The 19,450-nt window shown below is 36.9% G+C and overlaps 1 protein-coding gene across 4 annotated transcripts in view; it reads left to right on the top strand.

Moving 5' to 3' along the window:
- Positions 1–19,450, top strand: part of FRY (FRY microtubule binding protein) — a 159,710-nt gene that overhangs the window by 122,270 nt on the left and 17,990 nt on the right. For 3 of the 4 annotated variants that reach the window (XM_041416003.1, XM_041416005.1, XM_041416006.1), the window contains exons 47-56: positions 3,075–3,215; positions 3,959–4,138; positions 4,834–4,995; positions 5,723–5,797; positions 6,853–7,023; positions 9,165–9,173; positions 12,789–12,989; positions 13,490–13,651; positions 17,059–17,222; positions 18,128–18,317. In XM_041416003.1, coding sequence (XP_041271937.1) covers positions 3,075–3,215; positions 3,959–4,138; positions 4,834–4,995; positions 5,723–5,797; positions 6,853–7,023; positions 9,165–9,173; positions 12,789–12,989; positions 13,490–13,651; positions 17,059–17,222; positions 18,128–18,317 — 1,455 coding nt within the window. The remainder of the gene's footprint in view (positions 1–3,074; positions 3,216–3,958; positions 4,139–4,833; positions 4,996–5,722; positions 5,798–6,852; positions 7,024–9,164; positions 9,174–12,788; positions 12,990–13,489; positions 13,652–17,058; positions 17,223–18,127; positions 18,318–19,450) is intronic. The other variant, XM_041416004.1, reaches the window with a different exon arrangement.

The raw sequence follows: 19,450 nt of genomic DNA, 5'->3' as shown, positions 1-19,450 counted from the left end.
GATTAAGAGTAACAAAGGAAATTGTATTGCAACAGTGACCCTTCCAGACACAGGTGTAGCTTCACAAGGAGACACTCTACCACAAATTAAGACTATGAAAACAAATGCTTTCTGCACAGTTTCTATTACTGCCATTCAGATAAAATTTTGTATTTAACCTATTCAATGGCAAGTCATCAAGGAGTATGATTCCAGTACAAAATAAAATATTTGAGCTCTGTTGTTATCCAAATCTTGCAGTGACAAGTAGTGCTCCTTACTTAATTTTACATGTTCTCCATTCATGAAAAATTATAATTACTTCTAGAAAACTACTGGGAGGTCTCAGTCTATAGATGAGGAAAAATCACTGTTCAGTAGTGCAATAGAACTCTCAACATGCACCACAAAAATCAGATCAGCATACAAACATATTGAAAACTTTGGTTTATGCTAAATCTTTTCACATTAATTTTTGAAATTTAAACTTTAATCATGGCAACACACTTATTCGAGGAGCATATCTGAATTGGCATGGGTCATGTTAAACTGCTGACTCATTAAGTCCAGGATCATGTTCAAACTTAAGCAGATAATGCTATTAATAGAGAAGAAAGGACAGGAATCCATAGTGCTTAGTAATATGCTTATGGTAAATTTTTCCATCTCCTCCTTGTTAGATGGTGATAAAAACGTAAGCATTTATAACCCGTTCAAAACCAAAGAATGAGTAGAAACTAAACCATCTGTATTGCAAGGGGAAGCACGCCCTAGATAAGGCTTTAATCTGAGTAATGGCTTGTCTCTCAGACATGGCTTTTGAAATGCCCTCTTTATTTGTTTGACTGCATGGCATTGCCTCAGAGCTGGGTACCTCTTCACAGCCCCTGCCAGATCGGGAGGGGCACAGGGAACTGTCTCCTGTGGTAGCACCCCAGCAGCCCAGACAGCCCTTGAAAGAGAAGGCTCTCTTCTCCATTTCATTCTGGGGTAGTTCTTGCTTCAGGAAGAGGGCAAATGTTGCTAATGCACCGTGGATTCCTGAGCCCAGATAAGACTCTAATAGTTACCACACAGAACAAGAGAGGAATCCACAATTCTTCAAACCAGGTCATATGTACAAGAGTAAAAAAAACAAATTCTGAGAATGGTTGTATTTCTTTCTACAAATACCGTGGAAACTCTTTGTCCTGGAATTCTCTTATCCAGATTATCTGCTACCACTACTCCATCTTGCTGCTATTTTTGTTACTTCTGGCAGCAGCAGAATTCATATTGTACTATAGGCATGTTAAGGCTGCTATTCTTTTTTTAAACAGAAATACTCTTTCTTATTGCAAATTCATTATGTATTTAAGGACACACTTGGACTGCCAACTGCCACATATATTCATCTGAGCAAGTGAGAACGGACACAGACCACAAATATGTCAGGTTTAAGGGCCAAGAGCAGTTTCAGTCAACAAATACTTTTGACAACAAATTTATACAAACTGCAGTGGAAATTACAACCTTTCAGAGATAAGGTTCCTCTAACAGCTTTCTAAACACCATTTGAGACAAAATTCCCATTTATTTCCCAAGAATTCATTTTTCTATCCCAAAAGGGATTGTCTGATGCAGTAGCCTCTGTCAGAGAACAAAAAAATTTCTTTCTGTCATCCAGATACTTTCTTCTAATCCTGCACTGAAATGGCTGATGTGCTGCATGCATCACATAAACTATTTGGAAACGAGGAATCAGACTTTCCATTGCAAGATCCTAATAGAAGGCAAAAAAAACCCTGGGTAAACCTGTTTTGAAAAAGAATCGCTAAGCACATTTTCAGTAAAGATATTTGAGGGGCTGACAGTGTCTACGGGCTGAAGCAGGTTGCCAAACCTTTAATTTAAAAATTCTTCCTGTCTATTTGTAGAGGAATAGATAAGTATAATGAGTTTCCTTTATTGTGCTGTTAATGGAATTTGCTCGCTTTGTTTTATGAATCACTAATTGCTACTCACTTTTGCTGATGAAAGAAATCAGAAGATATTTAGTGGGATAAAATAGGTTCCATTTGCACTGGCATGAAATGTTCTCATTCAATAAAAACGGGAAACTTATCCTTCTATATCCTTAGAAGGATATATAAAAATTACTAAAGTCCACTTGAGTAAGAACTGGAATTTTTCTCTGATGGAAGGCAGGAGGCAGCTTAGAGTTTTTATAAGCAATTTTTTTTCTAGAATCCAATAACTCAAATAGCCTGTGTTAGAACTTTTTTGTCAGCCTGAATTGGGAGGATGGTGTCTAGTATTGAGGCTCTGATAACCTCCAGTGAAAACATTTGATTGGCTCTGAAATTTGTGGGGTGGGACAGTGAAAGAATATACTGCCTGCCAGGAAATTCTCAGCTGAGATATTTCACACATATACAAACAAATCATGGCTATCTGTAGGCCTCTGGAATTACTGTCACACATATTTATGAGCATTTCCAAGGTTCATTGTGGTATTCCAGGGTCTACACTCAGGTGTCTGAAAATTCCAGGATTTAGATCAAGCCCTTCTTTGTATTACTCTCTACAGTACTGTCACTCTAGTAATAGTCCCTATGGGCCAGGGACTCCACCTCCTCGTAAACAGAAAATGTTTCCTTGGCACTTACAGCCAGTGAGCACTGGCAGTGAAATATATTTGATAAATATTTATTGATGTCTGACCAGTAGTAGTTTTGTTTCTTCAGTAAGTTTTCTTTTTTCTCACTGACTTCCAGCAAATGTAGACATAAAAAAGACCCTCCCTGTTTTTATTGGATGTGCTTACCCAATTACAGTGTAAATTTTACCTACCAGTTTGCTCAACTGCTGAATGTGTTTTCTGGATCAGTTAGGGCAGGCATATATAAAATATAACAGGCTGGCATTTGGCTTCCAACTTAAGCTCTTTTTTGCTTCATGCCTGTATCATCATCAGTTGTGAAATGATTGTAAAATGGCATTGCAAAATCAGTGAGTGAAGAGAGATAAAGAGTACAATTGTTTGTGAAACTAGTAGCTTTTTACTTAAGAAGAAATGTCTCAAAATTTTGTTGTATTCACTTTTCTTTTAAAAGCTACTAGAAAAGGGCCTTCCTAGTATGCAACAGTCCCTCTTACAGATGATCTACAGTCTTCTTAGTTATATGGACCTGTCTGCTATTCCTGTGAAGCAGTTTAACATGGAAGTGCTAAAAACAATTGAAAAATACGTACAGGTAAATATCATATTGTTTTTATATTATTATAGGAACTTAGCCTCATTTACTCTCCTAGGTTGATTTTCTATGTAAGAATTTAAGACTAGATTAGCAGGGAGGGCTGCAAGTGTCCAGTGTGGTGCAAAGTTTGTAAACATCCTGATGTCTCATAGCCTGTGCATCCCCAGAGAAGATGCCTGGCTGTGTGTTCACTGTGGGGGAAGGTTGGGCTTCGGCCTTGGAGTACCTCAGAGCAACCTTAATGCCACTCAGAGCCTGAGTGACCATTGTTTAATTACTAGCACAAGGGAGGTGTGGCATGAGCACTTCAGAGACCTCTGTACCTAATTCTTGACAAGTGAAAAATACATGGGAGTACTAGGAATTCACAGAGGTAAAAATCCATGTCAAGTCACTTTATTTTTAAATGGGGATTCTGCTATGGCCCTTACATTTATTCATACTCATGATTAAGACATTCAGGTAGGAGATTTTAAATCCTCTGCCAAGTTGGCTTTATCCACAGGTCTCCCAGCTTGTGGGCCAGTTCCCTAACAGTGACACCTTAGGCAGGTCTTGGTCTCTGATGTTGAAATTATTCTGCAATGCACACTTTGTCACTGGGCAAGAGAGACAAAGAATATGGATATTCCAATTCTGCATTTTAATTACATGGTAAAAAATACAGCTATAAAAAGCAAATAATCTTGAATGTGTGTGAATCTCACTTTCTGTTTGCTGAGTAAATGTATTATTTCTAGAGCATTCACTGGAGAGAAGCATTGAATATCCTGAAATTGGTAGTTTCTCGTTCTGCCAGTTTAGTTCTACCTTCCTATCAACATAGTGATCTTTCAAAAATGGAAATACATCGAGTGTGGAACAGTGCCTCCAAGGAGCTACCAGGGAAGACTTTGGAGTTTCATTTCGATATTTCAGAGGTATTTTTTGTAGTTTTGTTTCTTAACACCTTAATTCTGTTTTCTCACTGGACTCTCTTACAGCAGTCTTTATCCTGCAAACCCTTGTAACTTCATAGAACTGAATGGTCCTAGTGACTTTGTCGGGCAATTCATTTTATTGTTAAGAAGCTGCAGAACTGTTTGCAGGATTATAGATTATTTCATATAGATAATAGTGAGCTGTTGAGGTTAAAAGGAAATGCAAGCATAAAAAGGCATATGGTGCTATTTGCTTTCCTATCAGTATAGTTCTGGAAAATGCTGAGCATCCTATTGTCAATCCAAGAAAGTATTTCAATACCTCTTGGAAAAGAGACAAAGTGTTCAGCACTCTTAGGAAAAAAAAAATTAAAATTTGCAAGAAGTGCAGATTTGAAATTAACTTCATAAGCTTTCTTGGGTTTTTGCTGGTTCTTATGTCAGGAACTTGTGTGGCAGTTGCTTTGAGTGTTATCTATCCATGAACATAAGCTCTGGCAACCAAGTATGGCAGTTGCGACTCAGACATACACAGTGGAAAATAAGAAACATACCAAGGGATGTGAAATTTTCTGTACTCCTTGTTTTATCCCTGTATATGATCGCAAAATTATGTTTCTTCCAACTGAAGCAATATGACTCTTCTAAGTTCATTCCGAAGCAGGGTGCTACTGAATAATTACTCTCTGTTTAAGACTCCAATTATTGGGAGGCGGTATGATGAGCTGCAGAGTTCTTCTGGGCGAGATGGCAAACCCAGGGCAATGGCTGTCACCCGAAGCACTTCCTCAACCTCATCAGGATCTAACTCCAATGTCCTTGTTCCTGTGAGCTGGAAGAGACCCCAGTACTCTCAGGTAGGTAGCCGACTATTCATTAGCAAGTTGCAGACCCTGTGTGCTGAGTGTCTTTCTTAGACTCAAAAATGGACTGAGTTATGTCCGTCTTCTATCCCAAATCTGCTTTTCTTTCAGCTTGCAGGAAATGCATCTCTTTCAGACCTCTTAAGAGGTCAGATTTAAGTAAACACGACGCATGAGTTCAGATTTTAGCAAGGCTTTATAGCTTGTGCAACTTTTAAAGTTGTTTCCTTGGGAAAGTCAATAAAAATTACAATTTTCCTTGAAGTGATATTTGATTACCTAAATGATTTTATCTGCCAGTTAAAATAAAGCCATGCAGAGTAAACTTATTTTTTGCTCTTTTTTCTTTTTTGATATAGCAGGTTATACAGCAGTGACTCAGGCCCAATTCTGCAAAAAAAAAAAAAAAAAAAAAAGTGTGCATGTGCTTAATTTTAGGCTTCTGAACTGTCTTTTTGAAGTGATGCATATGAGCCAATGCTTTCTTAATATACTCAATGGAATTTATAGACTAATTTAAATATAATAAACAGCAAAATCATTAACAGCTATTTTTATGTTTCCTTGATGCATAGCTGGTCTGAAAGCAATCCTTTGAGCATTTAATGACTAATTCTTTGGTTGGTTCCTCTCCTAATTAAAAATTGCTAATGTATGTTTCTAGCCACAGGGAGAATGCATGGTTAAAAAATGCTCACTTGAGAAACATCTTGTTTTCTAGAAAAGGACAAAGGAAAAGCTGGTGCATGTCCTTTCCCTGTGTGGTCAGGAAGTTGGGCTGAGTAAAAACCCTTCAGTAAGTAGCCTTGTATTGACCAGTTTTTTGTTTCATTGTGTCCTAAGCATTGAAAGTGAAGAACTGTGTCTCCCAGAGTTGCTGACCAGATTTGCATAGGTTTGAAGCCACTGCTGTCATTGTCCTTTGCACTGGCCCAGGCTGTGTTTCTCAGCATATGGACCAGGGAGTGGATGGCCCTTTCACTTAAAGAAGATTCACTTTGGGAGCTATGTGTGGTTTTCCTGTGAGAATCTCTGATGCTGTAGGTTTTACTTAAACCATCTCAGTGGGTAGAGAGTAACAACCTGTGTATTAACAATCCAGAGCCTTTATAAAGTAAAAAATTATATCACATAAATAAAATGAGGAGGGAAAGGGTGTGTGTGTCTGATTTTTCCATTAGACACTAGTTCTGATGTTACTCTTTAAAAACTAGTGTTACCTGGTGCCAGGAAAAGGGTGATTGATCACCCAGGGTGAGAAGCTCTTAAAATATTTATTAAATGCTTTCCAGAGGAAAAAAAAATCTTCTGAATGTTTTTGAACATAGTATATGTCACTTGTATAATGGAGAACAGGTCCTTTGTTTCTTCAAGACGGGAACTGTTTAATTTGTGCAACTAAATTACAGATACAAGTATACTCAGTAGGAAAGAAGAAATTATAGCTTGTTGTATTTTCTAATCTTGACATATTTTTTAACAACTTGTTAATTGGAGGGGGTTTTTTAATGAACTTACTGTATCATCCCCTTGACAGTGTTTTCTGTGCTAAGTTCTCTGAATTTTGTTCCTATATATGTATACAAACATCCAGGCAACATCAATCTGCAGCCATTAGGAGGTAGCTGTAATATTCTTGGATGTGTTCCCACAGTATGAAGTTGTTTCTTTGTACAAGTTTAATCTGAAGGCACCTGTCCAACATAAATAATAAAGAGTGTTCTAAAAATACTCAGTGAAGGAATTAGGTGTGTACTGGAAATACAGTCTTCTGAATAACCAATTACAGCTTTTAGGAAAAAAACAACCAGAGGGAACAGTTTGTAACAAAAGAAATCCTTTGGATTGTAGGTGATTTTTTCTTCCTGTGGTGATTTGGATCTGATTGAGCACCAGACGAGCTTGGTCTCTTCAGAAGACGGAGCAAGGGAGCAGGAGAACATGGATGATTCGAACAGTGAGCAGCAATTCAGAGTCTTTAGGGACTTTGATTTCCTAGATGTTGAGCTGGAAGATGGGGAGGTACAGTATATTTTCTCTGAAACAGCTTTTTTATTAAAGCACTTTTATTATACTCCTTCTGCTAAACACTTCTCTTCTTGTAACATAAAACTTTAACTGTGTAGCTATAAACGTACTTTTAAGTTCAGATTATTTATGATCTTCACTTAGTGTTTATTTCAGTAGTGCAACAGTAAAAAGACTACCACACCCTTCCTTTCTGAATCTACTTTAGGAAACACTGCAAAACTGGTAGTGGAAAAATAAAGCCTCTGTTCTAGTACCTTTTTGATGAACTTACTTTTAAGTAAACTTATTTTAAATACATTTTGTAAAGATTTATATTGTTAAGAATATATATATATTTGCTGGTTAAAAATGTATAAAATGAAATTGTTCCAAATCTGTTGATTCATAAGGAACCCTCTGAAACATTAATTCAGGCCTTCAGGCTGCTGTTATTCCTGCAACTGCTGATGAAATCACTTAGAGATGTACCTTCCACTCTGCTGAGGTGTCTGTGATTTCATCAGTTCATGCAGGAGCTGACAAAATCCTGAGCACCCAGATCAGGTCTTGACAGGTGAAGGCTGTCAGCTCACCTTGAGCTGAAACTGCTGAAGGGAAAAATTTGAAGAACTGATAAATTTTTGGGGGCTACACCCTTTAACCTTGCTAATATCAGACTTGAGGTATTTCTTTCTATTTGATCAGGAAAGACCAAAAATTAATATCTGTTGCCAAACAAGTCCAACAATTTTGTTGCTGTTTAAAAGTTCAGAAATTATTAGTTCTTTTGAAGGACTTAAGGCTCAGATGTCTTAATTGTGGACTTGTTTCTAACATGAATTCTCTCAGTCATCACTCTTAACCCTGAGAAGAACACGTGTACAGGAATAAATATTCCTTTTTCTACCTATTTATATTACAGTAGTAAAATAATTTTAAGGTAAACAGAACACTCAGATGTGAACTCATGTGCATCTGAATTTTTTTTTTTCCAATGAGGAGAAAGGATGAAGGAATGGGAAAAAAAAGCCCCAAAGTTCTTATTTTTCCAAGGCAGGAATTTCTGTATCAAAATTAGTAGTCTTGGCTCACAGATACACATGACTTTGCTAAGGAAAAAAAAAAAAAAAAAAAAAAAAAAAAATAAAAAATAAAAAAAAAAAAAAAAAAAAAAAAAAAAAAAAAAAAAAAAAAAAAAAAAAAACCACCAAAAAAAAAATCTGAAAGGGTAGTTGGCAGCAATGGTTGAAAATACATTAGACAAATATTGAAGGAGCTTCAATGTTCCAAACAAGGATTGATGATAAAACAATAATGCCAGGTTGTCTGGCAAAAATACACTGGCTGCCATAATTTCTGTGTCTTAAAAGCTTTCAAAAAAGTAGGACTGCAATTTTGTCTGATGATCACTCAAAAATTTTTTGTCCACTGAAATTCAGGAATTTCTTCTTTCTCTTCACCAGTTAAAATTATATAGAGAGTATAAATAATTGTGCACAACAATTCCTTTTAAAATAAATTTACTTTCAGGGACTCTGACTCTGCAAAGATTTTTTTCTATACATGTGGCCAGCTTCAAGACTGAGGCCTAAATTAATTGATATCCTCGTGGTCTTAAGTTGGTCATGGAACAGATACCAAGCTTCTCTAGGTTTATGTGAAGTAAAATTAAAAATGTTGAGTTTCACTTAGTGGTTTTTTAATTGCCATGGATTCCATTCCAAATTTTAGTTCAGACTTGGCTTACTACTGTTTTAAAAATAAACTTAGACCTAGTGTAAAAGGCTACTTCTCTAATGACTGAGTTGAAACTGTAACATTTACATGAGTATGGTATCTTCATAAAAATGAAAAAATAGTGTTAGAAAACTAAAGCTAGCAAGAGCAACATCAGTTCTTCAAAAAAGTGCTTATGATTTTAACAGGCCAGTGATGCTTGGTTCATCTCCAGATCACAAGGTATACTTGTTTGAAATTTCCTAAAGATGTGAAAGCAAGAAATAGTTATTTTCAGACTTAAAAGGTAGAGTTGAAGTTTGTGTGATAATATTTGTTAAAATTGTAGGCAAATGTTTGTCTATGATGTCTTTGATGCAGTGATTTTACATAGATTCTTTCTATTTGTTTTTCTATCTGTTATATCTGCTACCCAGGAACTTCAGGTAAGAATGCTACTTGAACTCAGATGTGCCAGCATATGTTATGCCTTCTTGCAAATTTATATTGTAGAATAACATCATAGTTTTGCTGTTGCCTCCCCCCTTCAGTGTGTGCGTAGGTGAGTGTGTGAGTGTGTGCTTGCATTTCTGACAGGTGCTTCATTTTTTGTCTTGTATTAGAAATACTTTGGAGGTCTTTTTCAAAAATTCTGCATCATTTTAAGGGGTTTTTTTTGACATGTTCACAGTCTTCACAAATTTTAAAATATCTTAATTCTAGTATAGGTGTTTTTCAAACTGAGCCTTTTCCCCTTGTGTTATCTTTGTGCATGATTAATGTGTAGAAACTTCATTATCTATAGATAATGGGCCATTGGGCCATTTGTTATTAGGGGCTAATTATATATCATTTCTACCTTTTCTGTTGTGGCATATTGTCTCCTGTTAGCATATTCCTAAAGCTGACATATGAGACCTCAGTCAGTTTACATTATTGCTATCAGACTCAATTTAACTGAATAAATAAATTAATTTCTACAGCTTAACTTAATACAGCTGTATGGTCTGACCAACTTTCCTGGGTCATTTACCTTGTGAGGAAAACTGAAAAGACACATCAGTCATTGCCAGTTTGGGGCCTAAATTTTCAGTTTGTCAGTGCATAGAGAGAACTGAAATGATAGAGAATTTAATGAGTTGTGCAAATAATACAGAAATCAGCAACCACAGAATTTTGCATATCTGTTTCTGATAGTTTGTATATCAGTTATTATGCAAACACAACCCCCAAAAATCTTTGTCTCAAAATGCCTGTGCTATAAGAGATACATTCATATGGAAATAGTGCCTTACTATGTAGCTCCACAATGCTTCTGTCTATGCCTTACAATATTTGAGTGTTTCCATTAACTTTGCATACTTTGTCCACACAGTTAAGGATGAAAACTTGTGTGAAAGAGGTTTTGCATGATTCTTACTGCCTCTGTGGAGGAGCTTTACTGCTCTCCCCCACACAGGACTACTTTCCCTTCTGTCTCTCCTTTCCCCTGGGCTGTTGTAAAGTTTGCAGTAGCTGCAAGGGCACATCTGCTCCTTTACCAGAGGGTGGTGACTGTAGGAAGTTCTGTGTGGTACCTGCTCCCTGCCAGCCAGATACACTTATAATGTGACTGTTTTCCTCTGACTTGATGTGTACCACTGGTGGCTTTTCAGATGGGAGATGGCTTTGCTCCTGCTGTAGATAAAAATGAACAGCCTCTCAAATACATCTTTGCTCTTTCTTGTTAACTGTGGAAGAAAGATTGCTAAACAGACTACAAAAACAACTCCATCTTCATAGGGATGTGCTGACCTCTTTTTTAAATTCAGGATGGTTCTGGGTGCCCCTGTAGCAAACTTACACTAATCCAAATGCTATAGGTATTTGAGTTATAGTGTTTCATCTCTTTCACCCTTTCCCCTCGCATTTATTTCACTACTCCTTCTAACTGCATGCCCTGGAAGTGTCCCTTTTATTTTTCTTCTTTTTGCTGGTTTCCTTCCTTAATGCACTACAGAGTATAACTGCAACATGAAATATTCCCATAGTCATGGGCTGCTAAATTTACTGATGGCTTTACTAGGCATCATGAGGATAAGGGTGTGATGACAGTCATCTTTGCTTGCTTGCTTATTTATGTCATTTTTTCATTTGTTGGTTCAGTAATGGATGTGTTTGTGGAGGATGTCTAGTTGCTGCATGTGTCCTCCAGCCTTTGAGGGGGAGGATGGACAACCAAAGAATTTGTTAAAATAAATAGCTTGGGACTGAACAGTCATTTTTATGGTTTAAAGAGGCCTAATTTCTTAACTCAGATGTGTTCCGTTCTCTTTCCACCCAAAACTACCATATGATACCAGTCCCAGGATGAAAACCACAGGGTTCTTCCAATAACGTGTCAGGCTTCATAGCAATTTCATCTTCATTTTCTCTTTGTTATAGTGCATTCCTTAGTTTTAAATGTTCTTGTGAATTGCAAGGGTTGTCTTTTTCCTTAAAAATATTTGTTTCTGTTTTCATCATACTTGTTCATGAAACAGTGAGCTTAATGTCATGAAACTGAACTTTCTCTCCTATTCAAATTCTACAGTCCATTGCATTAAATGGTAATGATGCAAAATAAGATCAATTTGTGCAAGTGTGTTGATTGTTAAGGAGGTAAGATTGCAATTTAATTCATTGCACATCATGCAGTTTGGTACCCATTCAGTAAATGTCTGAGTAGTCCCAAGAGGGCATCGCTCAAGTGTTTAAAACCACAGCTCTGCTTAAGGGGCCTTACTGAACTGAGACCTCTTTCTCGGTGACTGCACATAATTTTGATCCGCATAAACCCAGGAAATAATCATAATCAGTTATTTAATAATAATAGTAATTTTTAGGCAGAACTATATTTTTTTCAAATTAATATTTAAGTATCACTGTCAGCTTGAATTTTCACCAATTGACTTGCTTAAGAGCATTGCAACTTACAGAGTCTTGTTTAAAACAGGCAGCCCTGAACCTTAAAAGGAAACATTTTTCTCTATAAATTTCTTTCTCATGCTGATGCAGAATTGAGGGCTTTCCTATAGGTAAAGTACCCAAAACTGCATCTGAATACTTCTGGGGTGACCTTTCTTGCTGTGTAAGGCCCCTTTTGCCCCTGGAGGTCCATGGCAGGGGCAGTTGTGGATGTGGTCCTGCATTTGCCAGAGAGGAGCCTGGCTAGACTGAGGAAGGGAGTGAGAGATTGTTGCAATCAGAGAAAAGGCATACAGTCCACTGGAAAATATATACAGTAAATAAATGGAAAAGGGGTGGAAGACTAATTGTCGTCTTTATACATGAAAGAAATCAAGTGATCTTTTTACCAGTTCAGCAGCCTAACCATTAAGAAAATGGTTACAACATTTGCTTAATGCACTCAGCTTTATGTAACTGTGTGTGGGATCAGAACTGGAAGTCTGATAAATATAAAATGCTTGGTCCATTTGACTGTCCTTTTCAAAATGTGAGATCACAGGTAATGCTTATCAGGCTATTCCCAAAATATAGTTCCAAATAATTCAAGTAGATTCAAGAATAAGCAATGTGGGCCTAGAATAAAAGTTTAAAAGGTGTGCTGCTTAAGATGTTACGTTTTTTGTGTAAAGCAAGGGTTTGTTCAAATCTACTCACCGTTATGGTTATATATATAAAGCAAAGAATCTAAAATCTTTAACATAAGTTTTGCGATTGAACCATTGGTATGATCTGTGCTTCTAATACTTTTAAACATCATGAAAAAAATCCTTTAAAATTGCTTTCAAACTTTTCCTTTGCATATCACTGCTCTACTGGTATTGAGGAGTGTGTATATGTGGACTTACCAAAACAAATTCTTAAATTAGCAAATGCATGAAAAATATCTAATACTGAAAAGACTGAGTGTTCATTTAACTGCCATTTCCATGCTTCTGCTCTTATCTCCAGGTGAACAAGCAAGATAATGCTTATTTCAAGATTTTACTATATTTTTACATAAATATATTTCTGGAGCTAACTTTAGCATATGATTATTTTTATATCAAGCAAGCTGACCCTCTGTCTGATTGCAGGGTGAGAGCATGGACAACTTCAACTGGGGAGTGCGCAGACGGTCCCTGGACAGCCTGGACAAGTGTGACATGCAGCTGATGGAAGAGAACCAGCTCTCAGGGAGCACACCCAGCCTGAACAAAATGAACCATGAGGACTCAGATGAGTCATCAGAGGAGGAGGACCTGACCACCAGCCAAATCTTGGAGAACTCAGACCTAGTAAGTTGCAAACTTGAAATTTAGGAAAAGAGAGGGGGGTGGGTTTAAATAAGCGGGGCTTTTAGTTTCCTCTGCCCAGGTGCAATCTAATGAGCTGAAATTAGTGGGTGCATTTTCCCTTATTTGCAAAGGTAAACAGGAATTTTTTATGCAAAGTTTGAAACACAGGAATCATCAGATCTTATTATTTGCCTTTTTTTATTAAGGGACAATTTTTGACAATTGTCCAATAGTAAATATTTCTGATGTATTTAATGCTTAAAGAAATAGAACAAGATGCCAGGTTGGTAAATGGTGTCAGATTTTCACTGTTCACTTCTGCAATGCTTTTAATCAAATTTTTATGAAGAAATATTGAAAGGGTTGTGTCTATATACAAACTAAGAGAGCCACTGTCACTGCACTGTAAGTCACTCTCTGCTTTGCGTGTTCATGAGAGCAGCATGTGGTAGGGTAGCTGTATACTCAGTTCTTTTGTGCTTTTGTTGTCTTTTAAACAGATTATAAATCTTTCCCCATCTGAGGATGCAAATCATATTGACTCACTTTCTACATCATGTGACACAACCTCAGCAGACCCTCATCATTTTAACATGGGAACATCCAGCTTTGATGTGTCGTTGCCTGGTATGAATAATCTCCAGGTGTCTGAAGGACCCAAGGTGACTACAATTTTTTCTTTCTTTTCCAACTGGACTGTATTTTATGTAACGCTGTTACAATTTTTTTTTGCTTGCACTTCATATAGAGTTTGATCTGTGAAATCAAGTACATTCTGGCTTCCTGTGTCTAGTGGCATAGTACAATACATTCACGCACTACTTCACTTGCTATCATCTCCTTTCTACTTATACTTTCTTCATTAAGAGATTTTATTGTTTCTTAAATATGTTGCACTGCATACGCACCAAAGTAGTACAAGCTCATCAGAAGACAAGTTCATGAACTGGCTACAAGTTACAACTCCAAGGCAATATTCTTTTGTTCTTCATGCTGAATTAAAGAACAATATGCCAGCTCATGTGGTGGGTGTATGCGTGTATTCTCTGAAATATTTTTGTATGTGGGGACCTATTGTACAGTTGTATGCCCTGGATTCAGTACTTGTCTTTTGGCAGACATGCAGAAATTTTAAATTCATGACCACAATATTAAACTATCCTGGGGGTGGGGAGGCAAGATTTGCAAGGATAATACAACCATATTCAGCAGATTGTATTTCAGAGAACTGTATCAGAAGATGAAGACAAAGCAAGGTTGGTAAATCTTTATCAACATAGGGATGGTTTCTTTAATTTTCTGTTTGACAGTATTTGCTCATGAGAGATGAGTTGAATCTACTCCTTTCAGTGTCTCTCCAGAAATACGATCTGGTTTTGGGGGGGGTGTGTGAATTAATGGCTTGATGATTCTGTTGGCTTCTGTCAGTAAAGCTTCTCTGTCATGTCTAAATTGAGTGACTTCTGCAGAAAGAGCAGAAGTGTATGAGACTGAGGCAGAGGAAGAATGTATTTTCTGTCATCATTGGCTTTCCTTCTTGCCCTTGCCCCCTCCAAATGCAGCCACACAAAAAATTGATGCTGCTAGCACTGCATGTTTCAGAAGGAATGGAAACTTCTATAGAAGAGGTCATAGAAAAGGAGGCTGGAACTGTGCTGAATATCAAACAAATTGTTTGTGTCAGAAACTGCTGCAGTAGGAAGAAAGGATGGGAGGAGGGAAGTGTTTGTAAGGATAGAAAAAGAGGAGAACCTCTCCAAACAGTGGCTGTGGAGAAGGTAAACTCATTATCATTTGTCAAAACAACTGTTGGTAGACAAGTGGCCACATAACAGCCATAAACAGCAGAAGTTGGCAGAATTTCAGTTCAGGAAGCAGCAGTCAGAACAGACACGTTTGCCGGTGGGAGCTGCAGCTGATCTCATGCATCCAGCTGCAGTAGCTGTTGGTGTGTACATTAAGAAATTAAAATCACAGCTTAGGAGTTCAGTGTATGTCTGGGAGTTTGGAATCTTTACTTTCAAAATCTCTCTAATGTCCTACGTGCCAATATTCATCAAAAATTGAAAGCTTTGGAATAAGTAAGTGAAGAATGTAAAATCAGAGCAGTTTATTGTAGGATTGACAGGCAAATTCAGCTGGTCCTGGTAGAGATTTGATATTGGTGTAAAATACAGCCCAGGTTACAGCTGTCACAAAGATGATTGAATTGGTCAGCACAGAATGCCCTCCTAGTGGGGTTTTTGCCTCAAAGGTATTTTCTTCTAGTGTGCATACTTCTGTATTTTTACTCAAAATAATTTGGAGTCAATGTAAAGAAGTTATCCAGTTTTTAGTCAGAAGACTTGAAACTTACACCCAAATAATTTTTACTTAATTTAATAACATAAAATCTGATCTCTTTACTGTTTCTCTTTTCCTCTGAATTCTTCTTTTCAGAGAGCTGATGAGGTGTCATGAATGCAAAGGAAATTTTTTTTACTTCTTCAGTGATTTACAAAATGTTTAGTTGTTGCATCATAAGCAAAACCAAAAATATCTCAACTTTTAAATAGATGCAGCAGTTGAGAGAAACATTACATGATTATGTAGCCTCTTCCTAGATGTTTCAATGCCAAAATCCACATGTTATTGTTAACAGCACTTAATTAGTTAAACTTATTTTTTATTAACAATAGTGGGATAATTCTATGAGGTTACATGATGCTATATTATCTGTTTTTCCAGTTACCTAAACGCACATATTTCTGGAAGTGTACTACAATCCTCCATTTATATTCAAAGTTCACTTTTCTATTTTGCTTTTGGGACATCATGTTGGACTCCAGTGGGTGGGAGGTGTTTGCTTCCTCTTCCTTCCTCCCTTGCTCTATCCCATCAAAATGTGTTTTCCTCCTACAGACTCTGTCATTGCAGTGAAGAAACTGCAGTGGTTCTTTCAAGCTAATATTTAATGTATGAAACTGGTTACTACTAATTATTTATTGAATAAGCATGAAACATTTACACTTTTCAACAGGTGCTTTGGTTCCTATTCTGATAATTCAGCCATAATAGCTTGCATTTGTCTTTTCAAAATGGTTTGGGCTCTGACTCATTTCATTCACCCTGAACTCGGGAATATTCCTACCACTTTTGCTTAGAAAATAAAGCAAACCAAAAGATTATTCTACTTAATTTCTGACCCTGTCCCCTCTGTTACACGTCTTGTTTAATTTTTACAAATACAAATCCCCATAATTAATCTGTAGGATCCAAGCAGATTGATAAACTGCAGAGGGCCACTTTTCTCATTTAATTCCACTTGCCACAGATTTCCCTCCCTATTTCATTCCCAGCACATGTATGTGCATGCACATGGGCATACGTGCACAAAGGTTTGAGCAACCCACTGCAGTCATCCCTGCAGGAACTGCTTTGGCTGCTATGGATGAGGCAGACAAAAGCCAAAAGATTAAAGCTGAAACAAAACTTGTTCAGACTAAAAATGCAAGAGAAATTAGAATGTTTCAAAAAGAAATCATGATCTTTAGTTGCTGATAGATGAAAAAGGAAGGAAATTGAGCATAATCCTTTAAATGGCCTGTTAGAATGCTTGGATTCCTCCTGAATGTAAATGACATGCTAAAATTAATTCCCAGTTCTAAACATGCATAGAGTCTTCGAGACAGTAATTGTTTCCAGTATATTCTGAGAGGCTTTAGTACAGTCTTGGACACTATAAAGTGTTAAGAGACAAGGACAGACTGACAGTAACAACAACCCTATTGTTTTTTTTTCTGAGAAATTACTTCCTTGCTGTGTTGCCACATGCATTGGAATCTGAAATTCTTTGCTAGACAAGTTGAAAAATGCCTTAAAAATAATGTTTGTCCAAGACAGAAAGTTGAGCAAATACAGTATTTTTGAAGAAGTGTAAGTTGATTTGTGTCATTTATAACCTGTGGCTTTATATCTGTGTGGTTTAACATATTGTCAGGTGGGTTTTTTCATTAAATGCTTTCTGTTTATTAGAGGAATTAACTTACTAATTTGCTGTTTTCTAAGACATCATCCTTCACTCCCCTAGGCTGAAGCTGCACCTGAAGAACAAGATATAGCAGTCCATGAGGATGACCTTTCAGGGTCTACAAATGAACTCCCTGGAGCATTTGAATGCAGTGATAGCCTTAGTCTGGATATGACAGAAACTGAAGAGAAAGCTGACAGGCTGGAACAATTTGCTCTTGCTAGGTACTTTAATGCAATTATGGCAATTATTCACGCAAGTTATTAGTCTGGCAGTTATTCACACAAGTTGTTTTACAATGTACGGCAAAATGATTGCAAGGTGGTACTCAATGGAATGGATGTTTTCACCACAGGAGTTATAAAATTCTCATGAGTTTGGAGCAATGAGAAGACAATGCCCTAATTACCTGCATAATTATCACACAACTAAAAGAAAACCAAAACAAAACCAAGCTTTTCATTCTAGGAAAAATAAGATACAACATTTACGTACATCTATGCAACTAGGCATTATGTATATAATATGCTTAATTAAAATAAAAAGGAGAATTTTTAAAGATCTGCAGTAATGCAGATATTACTTAGATACTGTATTACTTCAACAGATCAGATGTGTATTCATCCTTCTGTTTTCTCATGAAAGAAGGTCTCAGTACTGTTAAAAATCCCAGCTATATGCACTTAAGTCTGCTTGTGAGTGTGGCTGGACTCCAGTATATGTTATAAAAAGGCTTTAAGACTTTTTTTTTACATGCCATCTGGAGCTCTTTCAGATTTTGGCTGCTGAGTTAGACTGCAGTTAGCCTGGGGAGGGGGAGAGAGAGAGCTTTATTCTCCTGAAACGTTTCAGCCTTCTTACATGAAATGATGGTACAAGAAAACAATTCAAGTGTTCTGGGATGGAGGAAGATAGATGATAACGTTCTGAAGATACGGAATCTGATTTGGAGGCTTTTCTCATTGTAGCAAACATCTTGTCAATCTTCAAAAGTAATTTGAAAATTCATTAGTATTTTTAGGAAGGTGCTGTAATTGGTCCTGTGATTTTATCTCTCTGTTATAGCGTATTTTATCTGCCACCTTCTTGGTATTCTCCTGCCATCACCTTTTTCTGTTTCTTCCTTCAGTTTTGGAGATGTTGATCGAAATGCCTCCCCTCCTCCCTCGCCATTTTTTTCCGCCATCCTTGCTGCATTTCAGCCAGCAGCATGTGATGATGCAGAAGAAGCCTGGCGCAGTCATATCAACCAGCTCATGTGTGATTCTGATGGCTCCTGTGCAGTGTATACATTTCATGTGTTCTCTTCCCTGTTTAAGGTGAGAAAATGAGTTTAACATGCAAAATCATAATTTTTGTGTGTGGCAATTAGTATTTCTTGATAGCAGCCCCAGTAATGAACTGCTAGATATATAACCCATGTCATTTTGCATACTGCAGAATTACTGCTGTAATTACATTTTCATGCAGCATTGTCTTCTGTAATCAGTTTTGTCATGAAAATACTTTGTATCTCATACTTGCAGGTTTGGAGGTCATGTTGCAAAATTCAGATCCACTTTATAGCGCCTTTTCTTCAGTACTTTACAAACAGATTGCAAGAACAGTAACTGCAAGAGACAAGGAAATAAGCTTTTTAATCTTAAACTGTTGTTAATCTGTTCTTTTATCTTAAACTCTTGAAATCTGAGCGTGTCCATGTAAATGCCAGAATAATTCAATGGTTTGTACCTACTCATCTGAATAGAAATACCCAGCTGCCATCATGTAACATAAATTCCAGAGACTGAAGACTAGAAATACATTTCTCCTTTCTAAAACTGTATGCTTGCAAAGATAAGAATCTTGCAAAAAGATAAGAAGAATCAAACATACAAGTTGTTCTAAGAAATGGCTGCCTGGCTTTACCTGTAATTAGTTTTAAAGCCTATTTTAATTGTTTCTCCTGCAGCTGCAGGATGTTTAGCATGCTCCAACATAAACAGCTCGAGTGAAAGCAGTAGCCAGGTACCTTTCTGCAGAGTTTAGGTACCTGTGATCTCATAGTATACAACGTTTTATTATCAAGGGGTACCCTGCTAATAAATACACAGTTTCAAGATCTTTTCATACATCTAAGACTAATCTGATATGAAAGAAGCAATCTCTTAGTAAGAATCTCTAAGTAATAGTAAGAATCTCTTCATGTTTCCTCTGTGCTCCACTGGAGTTGAATGCCTTATCTACCTTCATACTGTCCTCCTTTAAACATGATGCCACTCTAAATATGGGTGTCTTCTAGGCATTATTTTAAACACTAAAAAAATAACCATTTGGAAGAAAAAAAAAACAAAACCCAGTACTGACTTGAGTGTTAACCCTGTATTTATTCATTATGTCACTTTTTCTGTCTTAATCTCAGTCCTAGAGTGTTTAGAGACTTATTTCTCCTTGATTCTCCTCTTTGAAGAGG

This window comes from Onychostruthus taczanowskii, unplaced genomic scaffold, assembly GCF_017590055.1.
Source record: "Onychostruthus taczanowskii isolate IOZ18803 unplaced genomic scaffold, ASM1759005v1 scaffold50, whole genome shotgun sequence".
Lineage (NCBI taxonomy): Eukaryota > Metazoa > Chordata > Aves > Passeriformes > Passeridae > Onychostruthus > Onychostruthus taczanowskii.
The sequence above is the reverse complement of the archived record's forward strand: the minus strand, read 5'-3'. Positions and strand labels throughout refer to the sequence as shown.